At 33.5% G+C, this 25,527-nt stretch overlaps 2 protein-coding genes across 2 annotated transcripts; one reads left to right on the top strand and one right to left on the bottom strand.

Moving 5' to 3' along the window:
- Positions 1 to 4,150: 4,150 nt before the first annotated feature.
- On the bottom strand, positions 4,151 to 8,872 carry LOC132561802 (cytochrome c oxidase assembly factor 5-like). The gene is made up of 4 exons (XM_060226501.1): positions 8,814 to 8,872; positions 6,917 to 7,074; positions 5,937 to 6,041; positions 4,151 to 5,378 (listed from the first exon to the last, which is right to left on the bottom strand). Exons 2-4 carry the CDS (start codon positions 7,022 to 7,024, stop codon positions 5,295 to 5,297), a joined length of 297 nt encoding a protein of 98 aa, XP_060082484.1. The 5' UTR covers positions 7,025 to 7,074; positions 8,814 to 8,872; the 3' UTR covers positions 4,151 to 5,294.
- Positions 8,873 to 9,006: 134 nt separating this feature from the next.
- LOC132561811 (kinesin-like protein KIF3A) lies at positions 9,007 to 24,495 on the top strand. Its single transcript, XM_060226511.1, has 17 exons — positions 9,007 to 9,069; positions 11,493 to 11,594; positions 12,917 to 13,085; positions 13,463 to 13,607; positions 14,443 to 14,527; positions 14,959 to 15,064; positions 15,338 to 15,477; positions 15,776 to 15,973; positions 16,744 to 16,918; positions 17,538 to 17,639; positions 18,031 to 18,208; positions 18,839 to 19,019; positions 19,147 to 19,257; positions 19,669 to 19,794; positions 20,058 to 20,180; positions 21,267 to 21,409; positions 21,783 to 24,495. The coding sequence occupies exons 1-17, from the start codon at positions 9,064 to 9,066 to the stop codon at positions 21,820 to 21,822; spliced, it is 2,130 nt and encodes a 709-aa protein (XP_060082494.1). The 5' UTR covers positions 9,007 to 9,063; the 3' UTR covers positions 21,823 to 24,495.
- Positions 24,496 to 25,527: the final 1,032 nt, after the last annotated feature.

Raw genomic sequence — 25,527 nt, 5'->3', positions numbered from 1 at the left:
AACCCCTCAGAAAGAACAAAAATAAAAAAGATAAACAAATGGTTTGAAAGTCCAACGACCAAAATCACAATTTGTTTCATTTTGCTCTTCTTGATTTTTAAGACTTAAGACCAATTTTTTTTTCTTCATTTTTTTTTCAAAAGTCACTTGAAAAAGCATGACCTCTTTCAATGGCAAAACAAAGAATGATTTTACCACTATGTTTTATTGTCACATCCAGTTTGTTATATAGAAGATTACCAGTATATTGACTATGTGTGATGGATGTGTGATGGTTTATAAGTGTTAAAAGTGTGGATGTTGATAATTACCTTATAGCAGAGATATTGTACTTAATGACCTGGAACCAGTATTGTATCAATACATATTTACTTTGTGAGAAACTGTTTTATAAACCCTTGATATTGAATGATAAGGCATTGCTTAATTTTAAGACTTGTACTTGATATCAATGTTCTGTAGAAGTATTATAACCACAAGACTTTAAATGGGGTTGTTTTTGTAACTAGATGAGGGGGTATCCATGAAGTCATAAGGTTGGGGGCGATTTTCCTTGTGATAAAAATAAAAGTGTTCATGAACTCTTACTGTAAACCCACATATTTACATGAGGCTCAATTCTTGTGGCTTTTTGGAGACTTGATTTCGTGAATACAGATCTGTAAAGCTACTTTTTGTGGAATTAGAATACTCATACAGTCGATGAAAATTACTCCCCCACAACAATTAATAGTTTTACAGTACATGTTGGGCAAAAATTATTTACAAAAAATAAATCATTTAGGAGTCAATGACACTATGATGTGGTAGTAATAGTGCTTCATCAGTGATGAGAACTGTAATGTTATCTTCACAAATTCATTGTTATTTTTTAATATTAAGGTGATGGCAAGAAAGTTTATTAGAATATTTTCAGGTTGGGTTTTATTTGATGATTGATAATTTACAATTATCTAATATTCATAATCTCATAATATATTTATTAAAAATGTTAAATGCTTACACACACAATCACACATGCACGAATCCACACATAGTTATTTGCACTATGTTATGTTTGACATTAACTACTACTTGATTCCTGGGTGATGGTTTTACCTATGGAATTTACATTAAATCTTAAAAGTCTTTCAATTGAAGGAAAGATGCCAAAAACACCAATGAAGAGTGCTAAACACAATGACAATACCCTGTACACCAGTACTACATTTGAAGGGAAGTTTGATTTGCAAATTAACTTACCAACTCCTAAAGGTTTCAGCTAAGAAATTACTTCAGTTTGTAAAGCCGTAGATAAACCTTAGTTCGTTAATTATCAGTAGTTGATAGTTTTTAAATATTGAGGTTTAGTTGTATTTAAGATTCACTATCTGCTGCTCAAAAAGCATATGTGCAATATCTTGGTTTGTGTTATTTATCATTATTTTGTTTGCATTAATTTGAAATGTTTCAGTATGTACTGAATATTCTGGAGTCTATGAGTTCATTATGCAAACATAAGTTTTTTGCTTGCTGACTTTGACTGGTCATGAGTCAGAAGGAAATAAGAAAATAAAACTTTAACTAACAAAAGTTATATGGTTTCCCCATTGATTACAGAGCTTTATAAAAATAAAGTACCACATCTGACAAACATTTTCAAAATAAAATTATATGAATTTGAAACATTATGCAGACAATGACTATTTCTTAGTGATAAGTTTACAAGTTACCAACAGCATTAAACTTTTTACAAGTGTTGCTATCTACGAATAATAATCATTATAACTTTGTCAATGGGAGTGCATGTAACTTTATCTCAGAAAAGCTTGCTTTCTATTTACAAGGGCAAATACTGAGAAGAAAAAAGATTTTATGTAGAAATTTATGTTATCAAACTTTACCTTTTCAAGTGGTACCCTTGTGATCTGTAACTCTCTTGTAGAGATATACGTCATTTGTTAGATTAATTCAAGTGGTTTAGAAAACCATCTTACTGCTTCACTCAACACATGGCCAGTTGATGATGAATTGAGAACCAATAAAATATGGTATGGATCTGGTGGATCCTATGTTATTGTTTGTTGTAGTCATACATTATGTACATTGGCAATAGTCTTCTAAAACTAACACGACTGATCAGAATTTCGAATGTAATGGTCAGTTTCAATAGTTTACAGTGGTAAGACTTTGAGTGTATAATGTAAAACTGCATTTTATCAGTAAAGGTGACAGTGTATCTGAGTCATACACTGAGGCATATACATAGTGTGTTGTTGTTTTTGTGTCAGCTGGTTCAGAGAAGAGGAATCCAAGGTACCTCCTATCTGACTGATTTTGATTTAATCTTGTACATACATGCTAAGGACTAAAATATCTGTTAAGACTGGATAATGACCGTCCTTTGCTGTATAGTCCATTTACAGATTCAGATTTCCATGAAATGTGGTCATGTTAGTCCTAATCATGAATATAATGTATATTAACTACCATATAACTCAGACGTCCAGTCAAATGGTAAAGGTCACAGAGGTAAATTTTGACATTTGGCATCTTTGCTTCTGAATTTCCCAAAAAATATCTACAAGCTTAGAGAAAATATATTTGACCTCTGACCTTGATCATTGACATGAACGTTCATCTTTGATTCTGATGAACATTATGATGTTCATCAAAGTCTGTAGTGTATGTAAATACATGTAACAATTCTCCTCTTTTACCTTCAACTTCGGCTTGTAGTCATGTTGCATTTGTTTTATTCTGTTTAACATTTAATTGCATACACTCAAAATGACCTTCCTGTTCTAGCAAACAAACGATCATGACAGATGTACTTTCTTTTTGTAAAATTGATGCAAAAGAAAACAGCAACAAGCATTGAGGTGAACTTGCTTTCATATTAAGAAATATCTGTAGATAGGATGGATTTATTTTAAAACATTTAGAATCCATCATTTACATTGGATTTAAATAAGTTGGACCAATATTTTAAACAAAATTGTAATATTAAATACATCATCATATATTTAGCCATCTACTGTCGTCCTTCATCCATTTTCTGATGCATGTCTTTCCAGCCTTTAAAATTCTTTGTACTTTCATAAGTTCTTGATGGATATTTCAATTTTAGATGCAGGTTTCCCTCCCTCCCAAGTGGTTCTTTCCCTGCCATGTGCTTCCCGTTTCTTGTGAACATGATAACTGTAGTGAATATGAACCGATTTTGATGAAACTAGGTATGCACCCTTATGTTAGTAGCATCTCAGATGAGTTAAAACAGTGGGACTGATTTGAAAATTTCTCCAAGAAGTATCTCTATTTTTCTTACACTGTCAAATCCAAGATGGTCGATCATTCGCCATTTTGTTGAAATGTCTTCTCCAGTACTCAAGCGATCTCTTTCAAACTTGTTAGCTTTAACTACCTTAAGATTAAGTTGTATGATCATGAACAGCACTCGACTCGACTGTATTTGGAAGCGTTACTCCCCTTTGTGTTTTAAAAATCTTAATCAAGACCGTTTTTTCTCCAACTCAAAATTCAGTGAAGTTTATCATCATCAGATGATATTATCTTTTCCTGAACATTCCACAATTTTTGGAGTAGATATTGGAAGGCTTTTCCTTCAGTTCTTAACCTATTTCTTTGAAACTTGGTAGGCTTTATGATGTATGAGATTGTGTTTTCATAAATGGCAATTTGAGCAATATTTGAAAGAGATGTCTTTTTGTTGGTAGGTTGGGTGGTTGCAGGTTTCCGTCTTCTTCATTCTTCCCATCTCAATGCATTGTCTCAACTTATTTTAAACTTGTTCATATATTTTTTTTCTGTTTTCAACCCAACTCTTAAAAACTAGGTTTGTTTTCTGATCGGAAAGTTTTCCTTTCTGGCATTTAAACTTGATATTTCCATTTCCACATATGTAACCATTTTGTCATAAAAATACATTTTTCTTTAGCATTAGGCAATTGTTTATTGTTCCACCTCATGGTACTCTAGTACAAGGCAACATAGGATGACCTATGACCTTTGATTGCTAGGAAACACAACCCCACCTCCTTGCCAAGGAGAGAACAATGGACCACACATGAAGTTTTTATCAAAGTTACCAAGTCTGATGTTGTTAAGAATAATATGTGTCTCTTATGGCATACAAAAACGTGAAAACATATTTTGTTTAAATATGTGATATTTAATCATCACCTCTCATCTTCCAGACAATTTATGTACACACAGCCATGATTCAAAAGAAATCACAATTTACAAGGACAAAATTTCCAACAGTTTCTTCAAAAGTTCAGCACAATGAACCATTATCAAAAAGGATCAAAGTCTAGGGATGTCACTTTGTTACACCTATATATTTGATTTTCACCATTCTGTCACAATGAAATTGATATATCTGAAGAAATCACATAATTTCAGTCTATTTTCATCATTTCTGTAACATGGAAAACAAGAGGACCAAGGGCCTTAATCGTCACCTAAGTTACAATGCTTCTTGTAACATGTCATAGAAATAAAGCTAATCGGAGTGAGTCCAACACAGAAGGTCCTGCTTTTTACCTAAATTTAATGACAGTGTTGTTAATATGTTTCAACTCCATCTCATAGTAAAGATTACTTTAACTACATTGTACACAGTGCAAATTGTGCATAACATAAACTGCTGTCCCATGCTAAGCTTCTAATCAAGATTGAATTAAAAGAAATTGAACTCAAAAACTGAATTTTCCTTCATTAAATCTTTCATCCATGAACAGTAACACATCTTTGAAATTTCAGTCAATCTGGGGGATTCAGCCGAGGTCAATATGTGAATCTCATTAAACTGTCATCTTATACTCATAATTTTAACCAAATTTGAACAATTTCCAAAAATGCAATAGAAAATAAAAATATTCCTAAATAAACCATTGTAAACTTTACCCCCTGCACACTCGGAAATGTGAGACCCTGGGGTCATGAAATTTACAATTTTGGTAAAGCATCTGAGGAAATTTTCGTCCATGAAGAGTATTTGATTCTACCATACCTTAGAATTTCAGACGATTTTTTAACTTTCAATTTGACCTTTTTGGTGACCTTTTTGGCCCCACCCCTCAAGCCCTGTGGGGTTTGGGACCATACAATTTACAATTTTGGTGTGCCTTCAGCCATGAAACAATTTTGTAAAATTTCACTGAAATTGGTTCAGGAGTTTTCCAGATGTCGAAGGAGTTTTCCAGATGTCAAAAATGTTGAAACGCACGATGACGGACAAAAAGTCATGATTGATAGGTGTATGACAGAAGTGAACGTCAAGACATCTTTCTCTATCTTTCCTCTTTTTTAGGCCCATGATGTATTTCATCATAATCCACACCTCGCCTTCCTCGAAATCTTGCCCTCATATCAATCTGTAATGAACATATATAAAAATCAAAGATCCAATATATATATTTTTTTACTAATTCCAAGAATGAAATAAAACTGTGATAACAGTATCTTTGAAACTGATGAATGCTTCCCAAAAACCAAATTTATTGACAAAAATTTTTAACAAAGGGCAGTTATTTTGTAATTAAGAGATTTCTGGCACATTATCTTATTTTAGTCCATGTATCCTGATCCTTTGTTAACTGTGGGCAAAGTCATGTTCCATACACAGACAAATACAATCAAAAGAATCAATTATACATGTAGGATGCTTTTTTACCTCTGTGAAAAAATAACTATCGATTGTTGTACACTGACAAGGAATAGCAGATTAAGGGCAAAAAATAAGATTTTATTCAGTTAAACTCACTTTTAACTCTTATTCCTTGACAAATTAACAGAGTTTTAGAGGGAAACTGATAAAGGTTGTGTTCGTCTCTTTATATGTGTTATGTTCACGTAATGACTGACAAGCAAACACTGTGGGTGCTTTCTTGTCTATAAATCTGGACATAAATGAGAGTGTAGTAAATAATTACCATTGATCTTTTACAAAGGAATAAGTCGTATTGATAATTGAAGCATATATCTGGAACTCTGGAGTGGTCCTTCATTTTCAGACATTGTTTTGGTGTATAACCATCCTGTCAATAAAAAAAAAATCATCTAATTATAAATAATATTCAATCAGTCCATATGTCATGGTAAAAAGCAGCACTAGCAGGTGAGGCTAGATATCAAAGAGGTAATACATTAGCATAATCAGAGATACCTGTACATATATTTATCTGACAATAAGCCCATGTCTGGTAATAAGTCCACCTACACCTAGTTCAGTTAAGAATAAATGCAAACAAATTATCTATATTGATGATAGCTCATTTTAAGCCCACTTCCTTTATAAGGCTTATATTAATTCAGAAAAAAAAAATTTTGTAAGCACACACTGCTTATTGTAGGAAATAAGCTAGTAGTCTACTGGGTTTATTGCTCTGTGAACAGCCAGCGCATGCCATTCAAAACAGTTGAGGTAAAGTTCTTGCCCAATGACACAACCACAATAGCACAGATCCATCTGTTTCTCAGCTTCCTGAGAAACAGAAACCCCCAACTGCAGGAAGCATCAAACCACACACAGTGGACTGGTCCTTCATGAGAGACATCAACCCCCATAGGTAAGGAACATTGCACCAAACACAAGATACAAGTATATAGTGTTTGACAGATCATGGGCCTTAATACATATGATATAAGCACTCTGCCATGCTAAGATGGGGTACAAAAACTTTTCTAATAAAACTTTCTTACACTATCACAATTCCATTCTTTTTAATATATTTACAGACTGCAAGCTGGTAGTTCAAGAATAAATTTTCTCTTTAGAATTTGAATGCTAAACCCCATCCCACCCCAAATACCTTTCAGTTTTGAGGTTGATACCCTAAACCTACTGCTCAAATAATTTTCAACTTTATTGTGTATCTTAAAAACAAGATGACTGATTTTTAATCACTCTTACCAGATTTACACATTTACTCGTTAGCAAACAATCTTGTAATAGCTGTCGCTGTTTTTCACATGATTTCTTTGGTTTTGAATCTGGATCACTATCCCCAAAAGGCCACATTGCACACTGGTATGTTTCAAACGGGACAGGAGGGTTTTGATGAAGAGAGTCTGCAATTCAAATAAGATTCAAGCAATTATCGGATACTAAAGCAGATATATTGTCTGGACATCGGTTCCACACCATTATGTATTTCAGAACGGCCCTTTTGTCAAAGCATATCACATGCACTATTGACCTGCATGGCCTTGCACCAAGATAATTTTGGTTGTTTTAACATGTCATGTCTCCAGAAAGAATATAAAATGGTGATTAAAGCCCTTCATCATAAAATATTCAGTGTTAATATTTCATTTCAAATTTGTTTATTTTTTCTTCATACACATTTTCACATGTCAAACATACTCCATGATATGATGAAATGACGGATCAATCCATCTTCGAATCCTTGGTTGTTGTCAACCATATGAATAAAAATCTGTCATGAATAAAAAGCCAAGCCAGCTTGCAATTTTGTCTATGAACATCCAAACATGCTCGTCTTATATTGAAAAAGTGGTGTTTTTTAAAGTATCACTTTTTATGGCACATTTCTTAACTTAATTAACTAGCGAACTGTAGACCGACCAATGCAAAATTCATTGTATTTAAAAAGTTTTTGTTATGAAAAGAAGTTTGCCAAGAAAAATGGTTTATTTGAGAGAAAAAAGAACACCAAACTAGTAAATGTCTGTAAGACATGAATGCCCCCGGCCCCCCATGTGAAATAATAGTGAAAGGTCCGAATGAAGTTGTTAGGTGGTATATACTGATTTGGGACGCGACGGGACGCGAAGGACATGGGCAACGCTAAATGCCCCCGCCATTTATGGCGGGGGGCATAAAAATAACAACTTTAACCCTTCAGAAAAGCTGCACACATTAACACAGATATACCTGCACACATCAACACAGATATACACCATTTTCGTACCATTTTGACTTTTTTTCTGTCATCAGAATATCATTTCCATTCAAACGATGATTTTATGTAATACATGTGTATTTCTGGGTCACTGTAATTTATCTTAAGCATCTCTGAGATTTATTGATGTCATCGGAAACGAAAGTAAAGTCGGTGATCACATCCGATACATATGTCGTTCATTTCAAGTGAGCGAATTGGCGGTCGGATATGTGGATATTTTACAGAAAATACTGGTTTTGTTTCACTAATCAGTTTTTTAAAAAACAAATCTTGTATTATGAACAAATTTTGATAAATTTTATGAATTTGTTTGGTGGCAATTCATTGACATTGTGTAGCTAGCGTGAAATGGTTCTTAAGGGGTCCGAAACTAATGCGCCATGGATATATATTAACATATTATTGACATAAAACCAACGATTCAACAAGTTTCTTGGGATTTAATACTTCTTAAAAGACATTCAATAACCTCATAAAATGTACACAATGATACGAAATTCACACCTATGGATGCATACAGCAAAGAGCAATGAACAGATGCATTCGGGGATACAAATTGAAACAGTGACCTTCGATAGACGATCTGCTCATGTGTATACCAGGCCTTTCATATATATATATATATCTCTGGCATAGATTTATTTCTTTATTAATAGCAAATGAAGAAAACGTACAAATCTTAGGTAATATAAGATTTGACAATGAAAACATAACGCGGACATCCCTTACGCAATTCACAGATCGACCGTTTTACTAAGCAAACATGTCAAAATTTGGGCCGAAATGTGTCACAATGCACTTTAATTCAAAATCAAAAGTATATATAGAGATAGAAAATAGAATGCTATTGATAAAGTAAATAGTTTTCTTGAAATAACTTACCTGTAGTTAGATCGACAGTTGCGCTGCAGTTGCTAGATCCTAAGCGCTGCCATTTTCTTCTCTCGGAAGTTTTGAAATACTGCGAAGTTAAAGGTAAAAGTCCGAGAACAGCCGAATTCGAAAAATAATTTGGACCAATGAAATAATCGTATTTAAAACAGCCCGTATTAATCCAAATATTTTGGAATGACAGCATGAGACGAGATATCCAAAAAGAACATCGGTAGTGTTTTATAAAGAAATCGGCAAAATGCCTGTAAGTTATGCGATTGTTTGCATGCTGATTGATGTTGCTTTAATTACAAAGCGTAGATGAATTGATACCATGGATAGGATATACTCCTGTAAAACATAAAGATGAGTGGTTGTGTGTTCGACTCTGCATGTCAAGGTGTCATGATCAAGAGACATAACATAAAACTCGATCAGTCACTGAAGGGTGGCTGAGAATCTCGATATTGAAATATTGCTTTGTTTGAAACTAGTTATGACATTTCTGAAATATATTCTTAAAGTAAATCAGTCTGCCTTGCAACTAAAATAATAGACTAAATGTCATAATTACATTTAGATATTTTTATAACTTCATCATTATGATGAAACTTTCAGTAGCTCAAGCCAAAGAAGTTATTAAGCAGATAACATTTGATTGCATATAATTATTTGTTTTGATAATTAAGATGTGTCAGTGATCATGGTACTCGATCTTGCATATAGAAGTGTACATGTAAATGACATGACCTCCCTACATATTTAATTAAGAAAGCAATCAAACGCAAGTGACTCTGGAACTGACTACATATGTAGTTCATACCCATTCCAATCTTTTCCCAGCTAGGCATTGCTAACACATACTTTTAAAAATGCTAAACCTGCACCTATTATTGTTAGAAGAATGGAATTCCTAATAGTTCTGTTGTTAATGTAACGTGTGACACATAGTACTCAATATTTATCAAACAAGATGGGGACATTGGACCCCTTTCCTTCTATATAGTTTAATTAATTTCATTGAAACTTTGCACATAATAGTGCAGGAAAGAGTCTATTTTTCAAAAAATCAAACAGCTTAGATATTCTGATACAGATAGTGGTATTCAACATGATGGTCTTATCAATATGTGGTACTTCAGAATTAATTCATCTTCAGAAGCAAGCAAAAATGAATGAAATAAATGAAAAAAGTCTGTACCTACTGTCCCTTATTTTTGTAGGGGAAAAAACAGGAAACTAAGACTTTTTAATTGTTTAGCTTTCTTTATTGATAATGAATTTTATTGTGTCATATAGAAATGTAAAAGTATAGACATTGGTTGTTCATCAGCATTTGTTGTAAGTTATATTGGTTTGACTAATTTTAATTATCTCCTGTGAAAAATAGTTTTGAGGAAAATTAAATTAGGTTCAGTCTGTCTGTCCATCTGTTAATGCATGAGAATTTTCCTGTGCCATTGCTCTGAAACTCTTCAAGATAACTTTTCCAAAAATTGTACTGTTATCCAGCTAAAAGCTTGTACTCTATTGAGAAGTTCTTTTTATTACCATGGAAAGGGATAAGACAAATTACAAATTTCAGTTGGCAAGAGCTTGACTACAAAACTGTTTAATATAAAACTACCTGAAACTTTGTAAAACTGTCCAGCTAGCATCATGGTGTGCTTTTTGCTGTAAAGAAGTTCTTGATTTGAAAACTTTTCCTATTACCATAAATCAATTATAGATATATATATTACAAATTTTATTTTTCCAGACCATTCTTTTTCGGTGAAGAGACAAACATGTACATGTAGCATACATAGGTTGTTAACCATTGGATCTGATCCAACAAATTTCATCTATAAATAGCTATTATGTCTTGTAACCATATAATAGTGAAGTTATATTTAGATATTACTCTATTATTCAATAGCATATAAATGTGTTTTATAGCTGTTTGTCAAGATAGATAGATGACATGAAAACATGTCCCCATACTTGTAAAGAATGCAACTTAGAATGTATCCTTGATACTCCATGGGTTACCATTATGCTCACTCTCTGCACCTAGTTTGATCCTTTGATTCATTTCAAACAAATCTCGAGATTGCATATTGTAATGGCTTTTAAAGTTGGGTGTCGTTCCTTTGTAATCTCTATATGGAATGTATCAGCCTGTATTTGGTCATTTTTTCTTTCCTGGAACCAATAAAATCACTTCGCTCGTGCCTTCAATTTTGCCATGACATGTTCCAGGGGTGCAGAGAGCAAAGATGATTGTAGCCCCTGGAGCAATGAGGATGCCTAGAATGTAGGAAAAAATATATAAGCTTAAAAATTAAGTCAACTTAAAAGTACAAATGTATAAGTTGCGAAAGTTACTTTGTGAAATCCCAAATAAAAAAACTTCCACCTTTGTTGATTTAAAAAGTTCAGGAAGTATTCGTGTGGTCATATGATGATAATGTTATTTTATTTTGTAGAGTTGAGAGGACTTTACTGATTGAAATATTTTTGAAGTTGTTGAAAGTTTTTCAAATACTCTATATTGCTGGACCATTTGACCATGTTTCATGTGGTTAGGACACATACTTGCCTGAAGTATCACATATGTAAAATCACTTACTTGTCTTTGATGATATTAATAGCCATCATAAATTATTAAATACAACTTGCTGTAACAATTATTGTTTTGTATTGCAGGAGAAGAAAAGCGCTGCAGATACAGACAATGTACAGGTGTGTGTCCGCTGTAGACCCCTCAATGGAACAGAAGAAAAACAGGGATGTGTGATGTGTGTAAATGTAAGTATATATCAGTGATGGAGATCTGCTATAGAGTTTTTATTTCCATTCTTATGGTTTAATGATTTCAAGTATTGATATTCAAATTACACTATATCCATAGTCCATCTATCTGTAAACAATTTTTATTATAGCTATTTCTTGAGAAGTACTTGATTGACCTTTCTGAAATTTCATACATAGGTTCCCCTTTGTCCCTAGTTGTGCCCGTTTGAGTTTGGGACCAATCAGAAAAAAAAATGGCTGACATGTGGCCATCTTGGATTTTTTCAATGATGATTGTTATTATTCTTACTTGAAAAGTACTTGATGGATCTTGCTCAAATTTTACACGTGGGTTCCCCTTGGTATCTAGTTGTGCAATCTATTTTTGGGACTGATCAGGGAAAAAATGGCAGACCGGTTGCCATCTTGGATTTTAACTTTGTAAGCTTATTGTCACTATTTCTTGAGAAGTACTTAGTGGATCTCTCTCTCAAATTTCTTATTTAGATTCCCCTTTGTCCCTAGATGTGTGCCCATTCAATTTTGGGACAGTTTAGAAAAACAAAATGGCCAACAGACGACTGTCTTTGATTTGGACGTTGCAAGTTTGTTGTTGCTATTTCTTGAGAAGTACAGGATTGATCTTGCTTAAATTGTATATGCAGGTTCCCCATGATCCCTAATTGTGCATGTTTGATTTTGGGACTAATCAGAAAGAAAAATGGCCGACTGGTGGCCATCTTGGATTTCGCCAAGTAAAGTTTGTTATTGCTATTTCTTGAAAGTACTCAATGGCTCTCTCTCAGATTTCATTTATATGTTTCCCTATGTGCCTAGTTGTGCACAGGTGATTTTTGGACTGATCAGAAAAACAAAATGGCTTCCAGACAGCTTTCTTGGATTTTCACCATGAAAGCTTGTTATCACTATTTCTGGAGAATCAGTGTATAGATCTTTCTCAAATTTCAAGTCTCTGGTTGCTCTCATTTGATTTTGAGTCTGTTCAGAAAAAGAAAATGGTAGACATGTGGCCATCTTAAATTCTCACTTAGAAAGTTTGTTATTGCTATTTCTTGAAAACTACATCATAGATTTTTCTCAAATTTCATGTGTATGTTTCCCTTGATCCCTATTTGTGCCTGTTAAACAGATCCAACTTTCAAAGAACAAATAAAGATGAAAAAAATGGTGGGCGTTAAGGTCCCTCTGAAGTCTCTTGTATTTAATCATATAATTAGCAATGGTAAAATCATAATGTAATTTCTTCTTTTTTCTGCAGTCAATGGCATTTATTGGTATATATTTTCATGATTGGTTGATAAATGCTGAATTTTTAGGTTGATGAAGTGAGAGGATGTGTGACTGTCAAAAATCCTACTGCCACACAAGGAGAGCCACCTAAGACCTTCACCTTCGACACAGTGTTCGCTCCCAACTGTAAACAGGTTGATGTGTACAACAAGACAGCAAGACCAATTGTGGACTGTGTACTAGAGGGATACAATGGTATTTAACTGAATCTAACTCACTTATAGTTAAGATCTTTTGAATTAAGATATATATAGTTGTTTATATCATTTCTATGGGGGAGGGGGGGATTTGGAAATCAAATCTGAAAATAACCTCCATGATGTACACTACCGTCCATTCTCTGTAACAAATAGTATGATATAATCAACATTTAGGAGGTTTCCTCCATATCAACATACTTTATGCTTATCTTTACACTAAGTGGATCCTGGCATTTGGAAAGGAATCTCTAAAATTATGTTTGCAGTAGAAAAAGGACATTGTGAATATTAAATCCTTTGGAAAAATGGTTAGTTTGAAGTCTTCTGTAAAATTAACTTTATTTTAATTTTTGAGAATTCATATGCTTTCAGGCACCATCTTTGCATATGGACAAACAGGAACTGGGAAAACCTTTACCATGGAGGGTGTGCGTACTGTACCAGAGCTTAGGGGAATCATACCCAATTCCTTTGCTCATATTTTTGGTCATATTGCCAAAGCTGAGGGTGACACAAGGTAAATAATGTTACAGTTATATGTTAAAAACTTTCATTTGCATGACACATGGAGCTGATAGACTTTAATTCAGAGTTCAGGGGGAAACTTTTTACCAAGAAAAAATTGTTTTGACCTTGACATGTGCACCTGGTAGATATTCAATAAAACCCGAGAACATATCTCTTTAATATGCTGGGAACCAGTATCTATCTCCCTAGATGTGTGCACATTGATCCCAAGATGTGTATATTTTATTTTAATTTCAAAGAAAAGAAAAATTGCACAATTATGTTGCAATTATCTCTCTAGGATCTATTGTTTAGCCCACTTGGCATTGGTATAACACGTCATCTGTCTCTGAACTTGTTAAACTTCAATATACCCTAGTCACTGTTCATTTTTGTGATAGCTTAAATCAACCAAAGTTTCAACATTTTAATTCCACCTGTATGTTCATTTAGACCTACCTACCTTAGACAAGCAAATGCATCATGTTTTAATGTTCAAGGCCACTTTTTGAAATTTAAGTCTCACCCAAATTTTGTCATAAATGCAAGTTAATAGTGTCATCGGGATAGATTATTTTCACACTTCTTTAAGTTTTGTTCTGATAATAATTTATTCCTTTATTTCAATACATCATGCAGAGCATCTTTGAGTGCTCTCAGTACTTCGATTTTTTTGAGCTAATGTTGTCCATATTTTTGTTATGGATTATGACACTCTTGCACTGTGCACAATGTCTTGTACATGTAGTTCAACTAACAATAAACATATTGGAAAAGTCTGACATCATACTATATACTGATACCATTATGGAGAATATGTAGAAATGTCACATTTCATTTTACAGATTCTTAGTGAGGGTATCTTACTTGGAGATCTATAATGAGGAAGTACGAGATTTGCTCGGCAAGGACCAGCATCAGAAACTAGAGGTAAGAATATGTCGTCAGTTAATCATGATGTGGTCATCTTGAATTAATTCTACAATCAACAACAGGTTTAACATACCTGAGAAAATTGCTATTGTAATGCTAACCAAGGACAGAGACACCAATTTGGTTGAATTACATCTGTGAAACAAAAGGTGTGTTAGATTCCTAGTGTTAACTTGACATGTCATTTTTATACCCCGCCGGAGGCGGTCATATATTGGCGTCATCTTCTCCGTCCGTCCGTACGTCCATTTCTTGTGAACGCAACTCCTCCATAAATAATCATCAGATTTTCATGAAACTTGCTGAATGTCACTTTTACAATGAGTAGAGGTGCATGAAGGCACGATTTTACGGTTCATTGATTTTTGTAAGATTTATATATTTTGTGGCGGCGTATATTGTGTCCACGGCACTCTTGTTCATTTTAGGTGAAGGAGAGACCAGATGTTGGAGTGTACGTCAAAGATCTATCCAACTTTGTGGTCAACAATGCTGATGACATGGACAGAATTATGACTGTCGGAAACAAGAACAGTAAGTCTGTAATGGTGATTTAGAGCTAGCTTCTGGTATCTCAGAATACTGTTGGTACAGCTACATCTAGAGACAAAGACATGGGTTACTCCCGTGGTAATTTGCTGTGGTTTTTACATCCAAAAGTAGTGATTTACCCTTTCATGTGTCAGAGATCTTTTCATGACTGAAAAATGTTATGAAAGATGAGGACCACTGCTGGTAAAGTCTAACTGGTTAATATGATGAAAATGCCTACATATATATTTTGAGGTATTTGAATTATTATTTTAGGGGTTGTTGGGGCCACCAACATGAACTTGCACAGTTCTCGTTCCCACGCCATCTTCACAGTGACCATTGAGTGCAGTGAGAAAGGACCAGATGGCAAGCAGCATGTGCGTGCTGGCAAACTCCATCTTGTTGATCTTGCTGTAAGTCACTATATATATTCCAGTAAAAATCGTTGAATCAATAATAAAAAATGCAAGATCACTCAATGGCAGTTCTGGTCCAGTTCAGCAGAGGAAGAAATATCAAGCTATTTATTGTCTTGTCATATTTTAATTAAAGGCATTCTACAAATAAGAAAATAGAAGAAATTGCATTCAATACAATTTTTGTATGTGGATAAAATCTGAGATAACTCATTGACATTCATTGGGTTATTCAAATCGTAAAGATTTATTTTGATACCAAAACCTGCATTGATTGAGTATATGTGTGTGTTAGGGATCAGAGCGACAAGCAAAGACTGGAGCTACAGGACAACGACTAAAAGAAGCTACAAAGATCAATTTGTCTCTGTCAACACTCGGCAACGTTATCTCTTCCCTGGTTGATGGAAAGAGTACTCACATTCCATATAGAAACTCCAAACTCACCCGGCTGTTGCAGGATTCTCTTGGTGGCAACTCCAAAACTGCTATGGTATATAATATCTTCCATCAATTTTTGTCATCTGGTATAGAATAACTTCATCTCAGGTTTGAATGTCAGGAAAGTTTTTTTTTTGGGCGTTAATTTTTAGAATAAGACGCCACTTTTTATCATTAATCTAGTAAGTTGTGTCCTAATTTCAAAATCATTATTTGAATTGAAGATATTAGATGATTAGTGTTTTATAATTGTAAAATAGCATTGAAAGCCCACTATCTCAAACTAAAATTCTGTTATCCCATATCAATTAATGAATATCGTTTATATTTTTAAGACAACATTGTTAGATGATAGTCTCAATTTTAGTGAAAGCAATTACAAATATGTCTTTAGTAATAACAGTGTGATGGTCCAATTCAGGTACTGAAGCACAGAAGAGATTAAAAAAGTGGAGATAAATAATTTTTTTGTCAAAATACAAATATGAAACAATTATATGTAAGACAGTATTTTTTGGCTTTTTGCTTCCTTCTCAAAACAGACAATGTATATCACTGAGGAACAACACCTTTGATATTTGCAATAATTTTAGAAGACAAACATGGTTTTAGCATCAATTTGAAACATTTGTTTTAAAATCTTATTTTACCAAATTACAAGAATTTAGATAATAGCCATCTTTATAATAAAATTTGTGATCACATGCTATTTAGCCACTGAAAGAGAATTAGGTTTTGAGGTGTTAAATTTTCTAATTCCATTTTAATTGAGAATTTTAGTCCCGACATGGAAATAATTATTTTTTTAACTTGGTTATCCAGGTTGCTAATATAGGGCCTGCAGATTACAACTATGATGAATCTATCAGCACTCTGCGTTATGCTAACCGTGCCAAGAACATAAAGAACAGTGCTAAGATCAATGAGGACCCCAAGGACGCCTTGCTGAGGCAGTTTCAAAAGGAGATTGAAGAGCTCCGGAGACAACTGGCAGAGGGTAGGTATTAAAAATGGAGCCATTTATATATATATATATATCATACTGGTGAAAATAACCCAGGAAATCTAGATAATCTTTCTTACTTACAATTACAAATCTAAGCAGTCATGTCAGTATTATATCAGCTTTTAATATAACTTGCATCAATTTTTTCTACAGCGCTGTTTTGTGGTAAAGGAATTTGTCATCTTGCAGTATCAATTTCTGTACTACCAAGGCTTGTAGTATAATTGTACATTTACTGAATTTGTTGCAATCAAATTTTAGTTCATTATCATTCTTGGGCAATGAGAAGTTCACGCATCCATAATAATTACTGCATGAGCAGCTTAAAGTTACTGCAATTAGTGCTATCGTATTTTAGTGCAATAGGGCTTAAATAAATACAACTGAAATATATAGCTTTACTGTCATTGAAATTTCACTATCATAATGAGTAAGAACTAGGTCTCCCATGTCATTAGGTTTGAGTATCCTCTTCCTTCAACAAACAGAGCAATTATTTGAAACATTTAGAAGTTTAATATTCCTGGTTATGTGGAGTTTTACACATTTGATAATTATTTGATATAGGAAACAAGTACATATTATAAACCCTACATAACAATTGTTTCAGGTTCTGATTATGAGGGTAGTGGAAGTGAGGAAGAATCAAGTGACGAGGAAGGGGAGCCCGGGGAAGGTGGAACAAGAAGAAGGAAAGGAAAGAAAAAGAGAGGTATTTATTCAGTCATGACTTGGTGCTCTTTGAACTGGATATGTTGCACATTTATATCATTCAGTACCTTTCTTACAAACCCTTTCTTCCAGCAAAAGTTTTGTAATGTAGGATATTGCGATGATGCTTTTGTGACAAGATTTTTAGGGGTATGACAGATTTATCAGTAGTTTAATCTGTTTGGATTCAAGGTTAAAATTGGTTACTACCTGTCGTAAAAATCAGCTATTCTGACCAAAGTTTAAAAACAATTTTATAAAACCAGTATAAGTGTTGAGAGGAAAGTGAAGTAAGACCTGTTTGATGCCTCAAATTTTTGGTCAGCAAAGTTTGTAATAAACCTTATGAATATTTGATCAACCAAAACAATCTTTTTAAAACAATGTTTTAGGTGCCGGTGGAGCAGGAGGTAGTCAAAAGAAAATCTCAAAAGAGAAAATGGCTGAGATCCAGGCAAAGATTGAGGAGGATCGAAAGATGTTGGAGGATAAAAAAGATATGGCAGAGGAAGACAGAAACAAAGTGAAGGAAGACCTTGAAGTAAAGGAGGCTGAATTAAAAAAGTTCCAGTATGTAATTTTCCACAGGTTTATGGTGTTCTGTTCGTAGATTTCATGTCTCAGTAGATAGGTCTTTAACAGTACATTATGTGAATTAGTTGCATCGTCTGTGTATAGAACTACTCTAGAATAGTTGTTATACATCTCACTTCTGTTGAAATAAACAAGCATTCATAATCATTTTGAAAGCAATTGATCTTAGACAATTTACAGAATAATGGTGTTTATGATAATTTCGAATGGAAACTGAATTGTGACCGCTGAATATAGTGAAATATTTTCTACTTCAATACAATAACAAATGCCTTGATGAATTCTACAAAAAGTGATCTGTTTCCCTCTGCCTAAAGAAACCAAACTACTTTGTACTTAGTGATGTTATACTTTGATCATTGTCACTTTTTTTAATTATTATGTCATGAATGTATTTGCTCTATTTCACTCACCAAGTGAACTCCCTAGTATCCGCATTCTGTAGGAAGTCTTTTTACAAGACTTCAAATTTAAATTTTGCCAAATATTTTGGCCTTGTCTTAGAGAATGGTTGAAAACTTGACAAATTCATTTTCTTTATTGGAATATAAAGGTTGAGAAATTTGTACTATTAAAAGGTGGGTTTCCTTATTTACTTGAATTCAGAGATGAACAAGACCAGTTGACCCAGAAGTTGGCTGCCATTGAGAAGAAGATCATTGTTGGTGGGGAGAATCTGCTGGAGAAGGCTGAGGAGCAGGAGAGGATGTTAGAGGAGAGTGCCATGGAGCTGGAGGAACGCAAGGTCAAGGAGGAGGAACTGAGAAAAGCACTACTTGAGAAAGAGGTAGAGGAAAGTTTGTGTAGATAAGGTTAAAATGTGTTTCAAATTCTCCATCAGCTATTTATTAAGAAATAACACTGTTTAAGCCATGTTATCTCTTGTTGTACATATTATGTTTTTTGTTTTTCAGCAAGAAAGACTTGATATCGAAGAAAAATATTCCAACTTGCAAGAAGAAATCACAGGCAAAACCAAGAAGTTAAAGAAAGTTTGGACAATGCTTATGCAAGCAAAATCTGAAGTACTAATTCCTTTTTTTGTATACTGATTACTATGATTTTATTAGGATACTTTTATGATCTTGTGATGTAGTGGTCTTATGATGTGACTCATCTTTTCTTTGTATCCATTAGATACCTTTTAACATTCTTAGATTCATTTTTTTATATCTTGAAAAATTACTATTTTAACAGATTCATCTTCCACAAAATATTTGATACTGAACAGTCATGAATCCAAATTGATCTAGAAAAGATATTTTCTGGGTATTTATTTTAACATAGGAATGTCATACAATAACTAAAGAACTACTCTCATAATCTGATGAATTGCTCTGGTGATTTCATAGTCAGTCATAACAAATGCATTGTTATGCATGAATGGTAGTATTAAGTCCTTTGCCATGCTTTAAGGATTCGTTTGTCTTTTCCAGATCGCTGATTTACAACAAGAGCACCAACGTGAGATGGAAGGCCTATTAGAAAATGTCCGCCAGTTAAGTCGTGAACTTAAATTACAGATGACCTTAATTGACAGCTTTATACCTGCAGAGTACCAGGTAAAAGTCACCACATGTGAATAAATATGATGGAAAACAGTTTTCCAATTAATGTTTTTCATTTGTCATATTAAAGATGTTGGCATATCTTTTAGCAAAGAAATATGCTTTCATTGATCTGCAATGATTTATCACTTACAAAGTATTCATAGGGCTTCTCACTACTGAAGACACCTATGTTTTGCAGCTTGGAGCATTTTCTGAAAACACCTCTATGGTGCTCATTAGTGTATTACAATGTATGCCATCCTTATATGTTACAGGAGATGATCGAGGACCATGTCCACTGGAATGATGACATTGGGGAGTGGCAGTTGAAGTGTGTAGCTTACACTGGAAACAATATGAGGAAACAAACACCCCAGCCAGACAAAGAAAAGGACCGGGTAAGTACAGGGCCAAATAATGATTAGAATTTCCAGGTTTTTGATATTCACATTACATGTACCATAGGACAGGTATTACAAATTTGGCATGATCATCTGTCTGTGACAATATATTGAAATACCTCACTCTTCTTAAGGGATGAAATATTTTGAACCCAGGTATTTCTGCTGCATTTTCTTTAATTGTGACTCTCTCTCTCTCTCTCTCTCTCTCTCTCTCTCTCTCTCTCTCTCTCTCTCTCTCTCTCTCTCTCTCTCTCATTGCATATGACTGTCAGCTAAAAAAATGGAATTTTATTGTCATCTCTTAAACACATTAATGGTTATTATCCCCCAAGAAATGCATTTGAGGGGGCTATTAATTTGGGCACTGTCTGTCCATCCATTTGAGGATTTTCTGGGCTGTAACTTCAAATCTGTTCAACTCAACTTCACAAAACTTGCTGTATCTATTAAGTTAGTGCCTTAGTAGTGCCTTTGTCTTATTAATGACATTTGATTATTTTTTAAAAGAAATTCTGTTTCCATTGTAAAATGGTCAAAAAACACAAAATTAGTGTTAATGTTCTTTTTCGTGCTACAACTTAAAAACAATTCCACAAAACTTTCTGTATATATAAGGATAGAACCCTAGTAGTGCCTTTATCTATTGAGGACATTTGATTATTTATCTTTTTTCTGTTACCATCAATTTTTTTGATTTCTTGTGATTTCTTGTATAACTCTAGAGCTTATAGAGTGTTGCATAAATTTGCTTTAGGACAATACCAAGCTCTATTCAAATATCAACAGTCAAACACACAGGATCTACATCAAGATATAAACTTTACTATAAGGTTGATATATAAGATATATAAAATGTTGAAGTTGAGGAGATGCAAGAAAATTGAACTGATAATTGACAAAAGAAGATGTTACATTTTGCACTAGCACTTTTAGATCTTCAGGTTATAGTAGTGGTACATAATTGAGTGTTGTAACAAATCGTTACACTGGTATATATATTTGGGTTTACACGAACAGCTGGGTGAGGGGGGTAATGCCATGCTTTGCGGCTCCTTGTCAATCATGTTGTTTCCATAATAGTTCCAGGAGCCAGATCTATCCAACGTCTACCTCGCTTACACTGCTGAGGGGGCAGAGCAGGCCTTGCGACCTAAATCATCCAAGGCGTCACGCCCGAAGTCTGGACGACCTAAGACAGGCAACCGGCCCAAGAGCTCAAAGAAGTAAGTTTTTTTTCTACACTTATAATTAATCTGTTGTTGGATTCTGTCACAGACTAAGCATCTGTTTGTGCACTGGTAATGAATTAAATTATCTCTTATTTTTTGTAGATATCCATCAGTTTAAAGATGATATTTTGCGTGGGTCAAAATTTAAAAAAAACCAAATGACATCTGAAGGAATTTTGAGATCAGGATGTAAAAGAACATCAAAATACACTTTTGTCTCGTTATTTCATGGATTGAATTTTCACAATCACATTGATGTACAGCAAAATAGTAAAAAAAATTGTCCCTGCAAAAATAAGTGACCATACAGTGTTTTTAATGTTTCAGGTTAAAGATTTTAAAGCAATACTTACCTTCTCTTTTGCAGGAAGAAGCCAGATCCAAGTATAGATTCAGTGTTACAGTGACTATACACGGCTGCTGTTGTGTTCTTTATATTAAAACTTTTTATGTTTGTGCAACACTTCTCTACTGTTCTGAAGTGGGTAGTGAGCTGAAGCATTTGTAACGACTTGAAGAAAATATTCAAGATGAGGGTAGATACCATTGTCATATCATCAAACTTGCGTTGTGATTACCAGAAGGTTGTCATTCTTTCATGTTTAGAGATTGAATTTGATTTTTGAATTGACACATTAAGTATTTAAATGATCAAATATATATCAGCGACAATTTCCAAGCAATGTTTCTTTATTGAAGACTGTCCATATACGGTAATTATGTAGAGAAAAACAAATGTTACATGATACAGTGTTAAATTGTACTTTCAAATAAAAAATACTATTCTCTTAATAGAAAAATATGATAATTTCTCTCTAGGTGAATGAGAAAAAGGATTAAATGTGTTGTTTTGTCACGGAAAATATGGCTTGACTATTATGTCTACACAAAAAAATTTTTTTTCCTATTTATCTTTATTATGCACAATGCAATACAGGGTTTTCAAACCGTTGACTACTGTGAAATATACGAGTGCTTTCAATGTAAATTTTGAATTTAATCTCTGGATCTTTTTGCTTAAAAATATTATACAAAATGGCATATTTACATTTAACTTTCCAGTGGATTCTTTTTTACATGCAAGATAAGAAAACAATGGAAATGTACTGGGTGCTATTCCATTGTTAGTTTTCAAACCAAATTAATCGCTAATTATTACCCATGTAATGTCTAGTAGCATTTGATATCAATCAATTTCTGTACTTTGATATTACAATATGTCTTTATTAATGTATATGATTGATGTGGCATATGATTGATGTGGGAGAGATTTAACAATATGTATATCCCAGGTTTGTGGGATATACTTGTAGTATGATTTATGTTTTGATTCGTTGTTAGTGATAAGTCCTGTCTCATGGTGTTTAAACTTTCTGATCTGTAATACCTCAGACTAGTTTGTTACTAATTGTCAAATCGCATTAGTATCAATATTGAAATATCCATTTATGTTGCATAATTTATTTTATGTAAGTTGGAAAATGATTTTCATTATAAAGTATGAAAGATTTAAATTATAATATTGTATAAATATTGTATGTAGTAATGGTTATTATTTTATGCCTGTTGCAGTTTGTATTACATAATGTTACATCAAGACAAATTGAACCCACCCAGTATGGTTTCTCAAAAGTAGAATCTTTTTATTCTAATATCTTATTCAAGGTTGTGTTTGAAATTGTTTGGTATGTTCCTGTATGAATTAATGTGGGATTAACTTGTTGTTTATTAGAAATTATTTGTTATCACTGTGTCTGGGTAAATACTGGTTAACGTTATATCTTCCAGTACTAAAAGACTTAGCAGTACTAGAAATAACCCCATGTAGTTACTCCATTAATTTGAACATGTACTGTGTGTTAAAAACCTGACAATCTTTGAATTGTCGTTGATTTTGTTTTCTTTGTTTAGTTATTTCACAATTTTTTGATGCCCACATATCATATGTGTACACAATCTGTATTTGGCAAGGATCGCAAAATTGTTCAGGGATACACTCAGCAGGTTGTGTGTTTAAGGTATTAAATTAAGTGTTTATAATTGTGACCTTTGTTATGAAGTAGTATGTCTGCTGACACATCTTAATCAATATGTTTTACCTATGATTCGTGTAAGAGTTATGTCCCTTGAAACCCACTAGAGCTGCTTTCGCGAGAGTTATGCCACTTTAAAAATGATGCGAAACAGTCCAAGCAACAAGGAAATACTCTGTATTCTACGATAAATGGAACCCATACTGGATTTTGGAAATATTTTGTTAGGATCACATGTTGTTTCAGGATCTTTTATGAGATTTTTTTTTCAAACCCAAAGATTTTGTGACCTTTTTTGTTGCAAATATGTGATAGAAATTTGTATTTCCATTTTCAATACCTGCATTTGAATTACAATTCTATTACTCATAGCAGTCATCATAACATAGCTGTCACTTAAATGCAGGGCCATTACCATAAAGAGGAGTGTGCCCAACCTTGCTTGCATCAGATTACATATTTTTCATTGTTTTTTTTTTTTGTTTTATGGAGTCTTTCTGTCTTAAGTTTCCAGTATTATTCCTGCTGCATAACATTTAATAGAAACGTCCATTAATGATTTTTAACACTGATAAATTAAGATCAAGGTCAAATATTATTTAAAATATTGGAGTATATTGATGTTTCAACTACTAGCAGCGAATATTAGAACTGAAGATACTATAAAAATACATAGGTATATAGGGAGGATTTATTTGATGTATTTATAGATTTTACTGGTATTCAGTATAGGACATATTAGATCTGATTCTTAAAATCTGAGACCTATCTTGTTTGATAGTTTGTGGCTATAGTTTATCATTTTTCTTATTTTTATTTATTTTTGTTGCCAAATTCAATGATTCCATCCATTCTACAAATTTTTTATAATTTTATTTCTTTTTTTTTCTGTCTTATTTCTGCTGTGTAGATGTCTTTGTCATTGATAATTTAAATGTTACTGAATATACTGCTTGTCATCCTTTTCAGGCATTGGTAACTGATGTTTGTTATTCCTGTAAGACTGAAATGTGTCGTTTCATTTCTAATAAATTCATTCAAAAATTTCTTTTTTGTTTCACACTGTTTGATGACATGTCACATTTCCATAATGGTATCTGTCCACTTCTGACGTCCAATCCGATCACATTATACTGACAATTTGCTTAGTTGTCCTAATGCATCACTTTCAATGTTGAACAACAAACAGGGAGCAGAAGAACCTTGCAAGGAACATAAACCATATAGTCTTCCTCGTTTGGTCGGCACTCAACTGAAACGCCCTAATTGAGACAGTGTTAAAAGAGAAAGAAAGGAAGATCTTTAGGAAAAGGAGAAAATAAATCAAGACCCTTAACTTAGTTTCCTATGATTATTCAATGAGAGCAGTCTACACATTTACTACGCCATACCAGCAGAGGAAGTGATCTTCTAGGCCTGTCAAACAAGGGGAAACAAAGACCATCAACTAGTGATCTCTTGGCCCTACACGTACATGTATGGTGAAATGCATTGAAAAGTGATATACTATACGATTCTCATGGAAAAAACAAATTCTTGGAAAGTTTACACACTAATATAAGTACCTTCAATACAAGATAAGATCAGCCAGTCGTCATCAAAATCCTTGACATTATTTGGTGAAGGAAGGTTCAAATCGACAGACAATGCATAATTCAGATGATCTAGTATTTTCATCAACTGAAAATCAAAGGGATACACCGTCGAATCTAAGACACTAAAACCTTCTATACGATAATTAACTCCAATAGGGTTTTGCTTTTGTTATTTTCATAAGTTCTCGAATTAATGTGTCCATGAAAGGATAAACAGTTGACAATTTAACAGGTTTTATTCTTCAAAGTGGTGATAAAAAAAACCGACATGTTAACGGAATCAAAATTCAAACACAAATTCGATGAAACAAGGCAAATGATAATAAAAGAAAGATTTATACGAGATTACCGGAAAAATTCAGGTGTTCCGGGAGGGCAAGCGTCTACTGTTTTATCGACGACACCCCATGTAAATCTTGGTCGATTCAAGTAGGTATTGACAGGTTCCCATGCTAGAACAAGGTATAAATAATGGAACCACGAG

This window comes from Ylistrum balloti, unplaced genomic scaffold (genome assembly GCF_031769215.1).
Source record: "Ylistrum balloti isolate Yb309-2 unplaced genomic scaffold, AGI_CSIRO_Ybal_v1 Utg371282, whole genome shotgun sequence".
Taxonomy (NCBI): Eukaryota; Metazoa; Mollusca; class Bivalvia; order Pectinida; family Pectinidae; genus Ylistrum; species Ylistrum balloti.
Note: the sequence above shows the minus strand (reverse complement) of the source record. Positions and strands in the feature narration are given on the sequence as shown.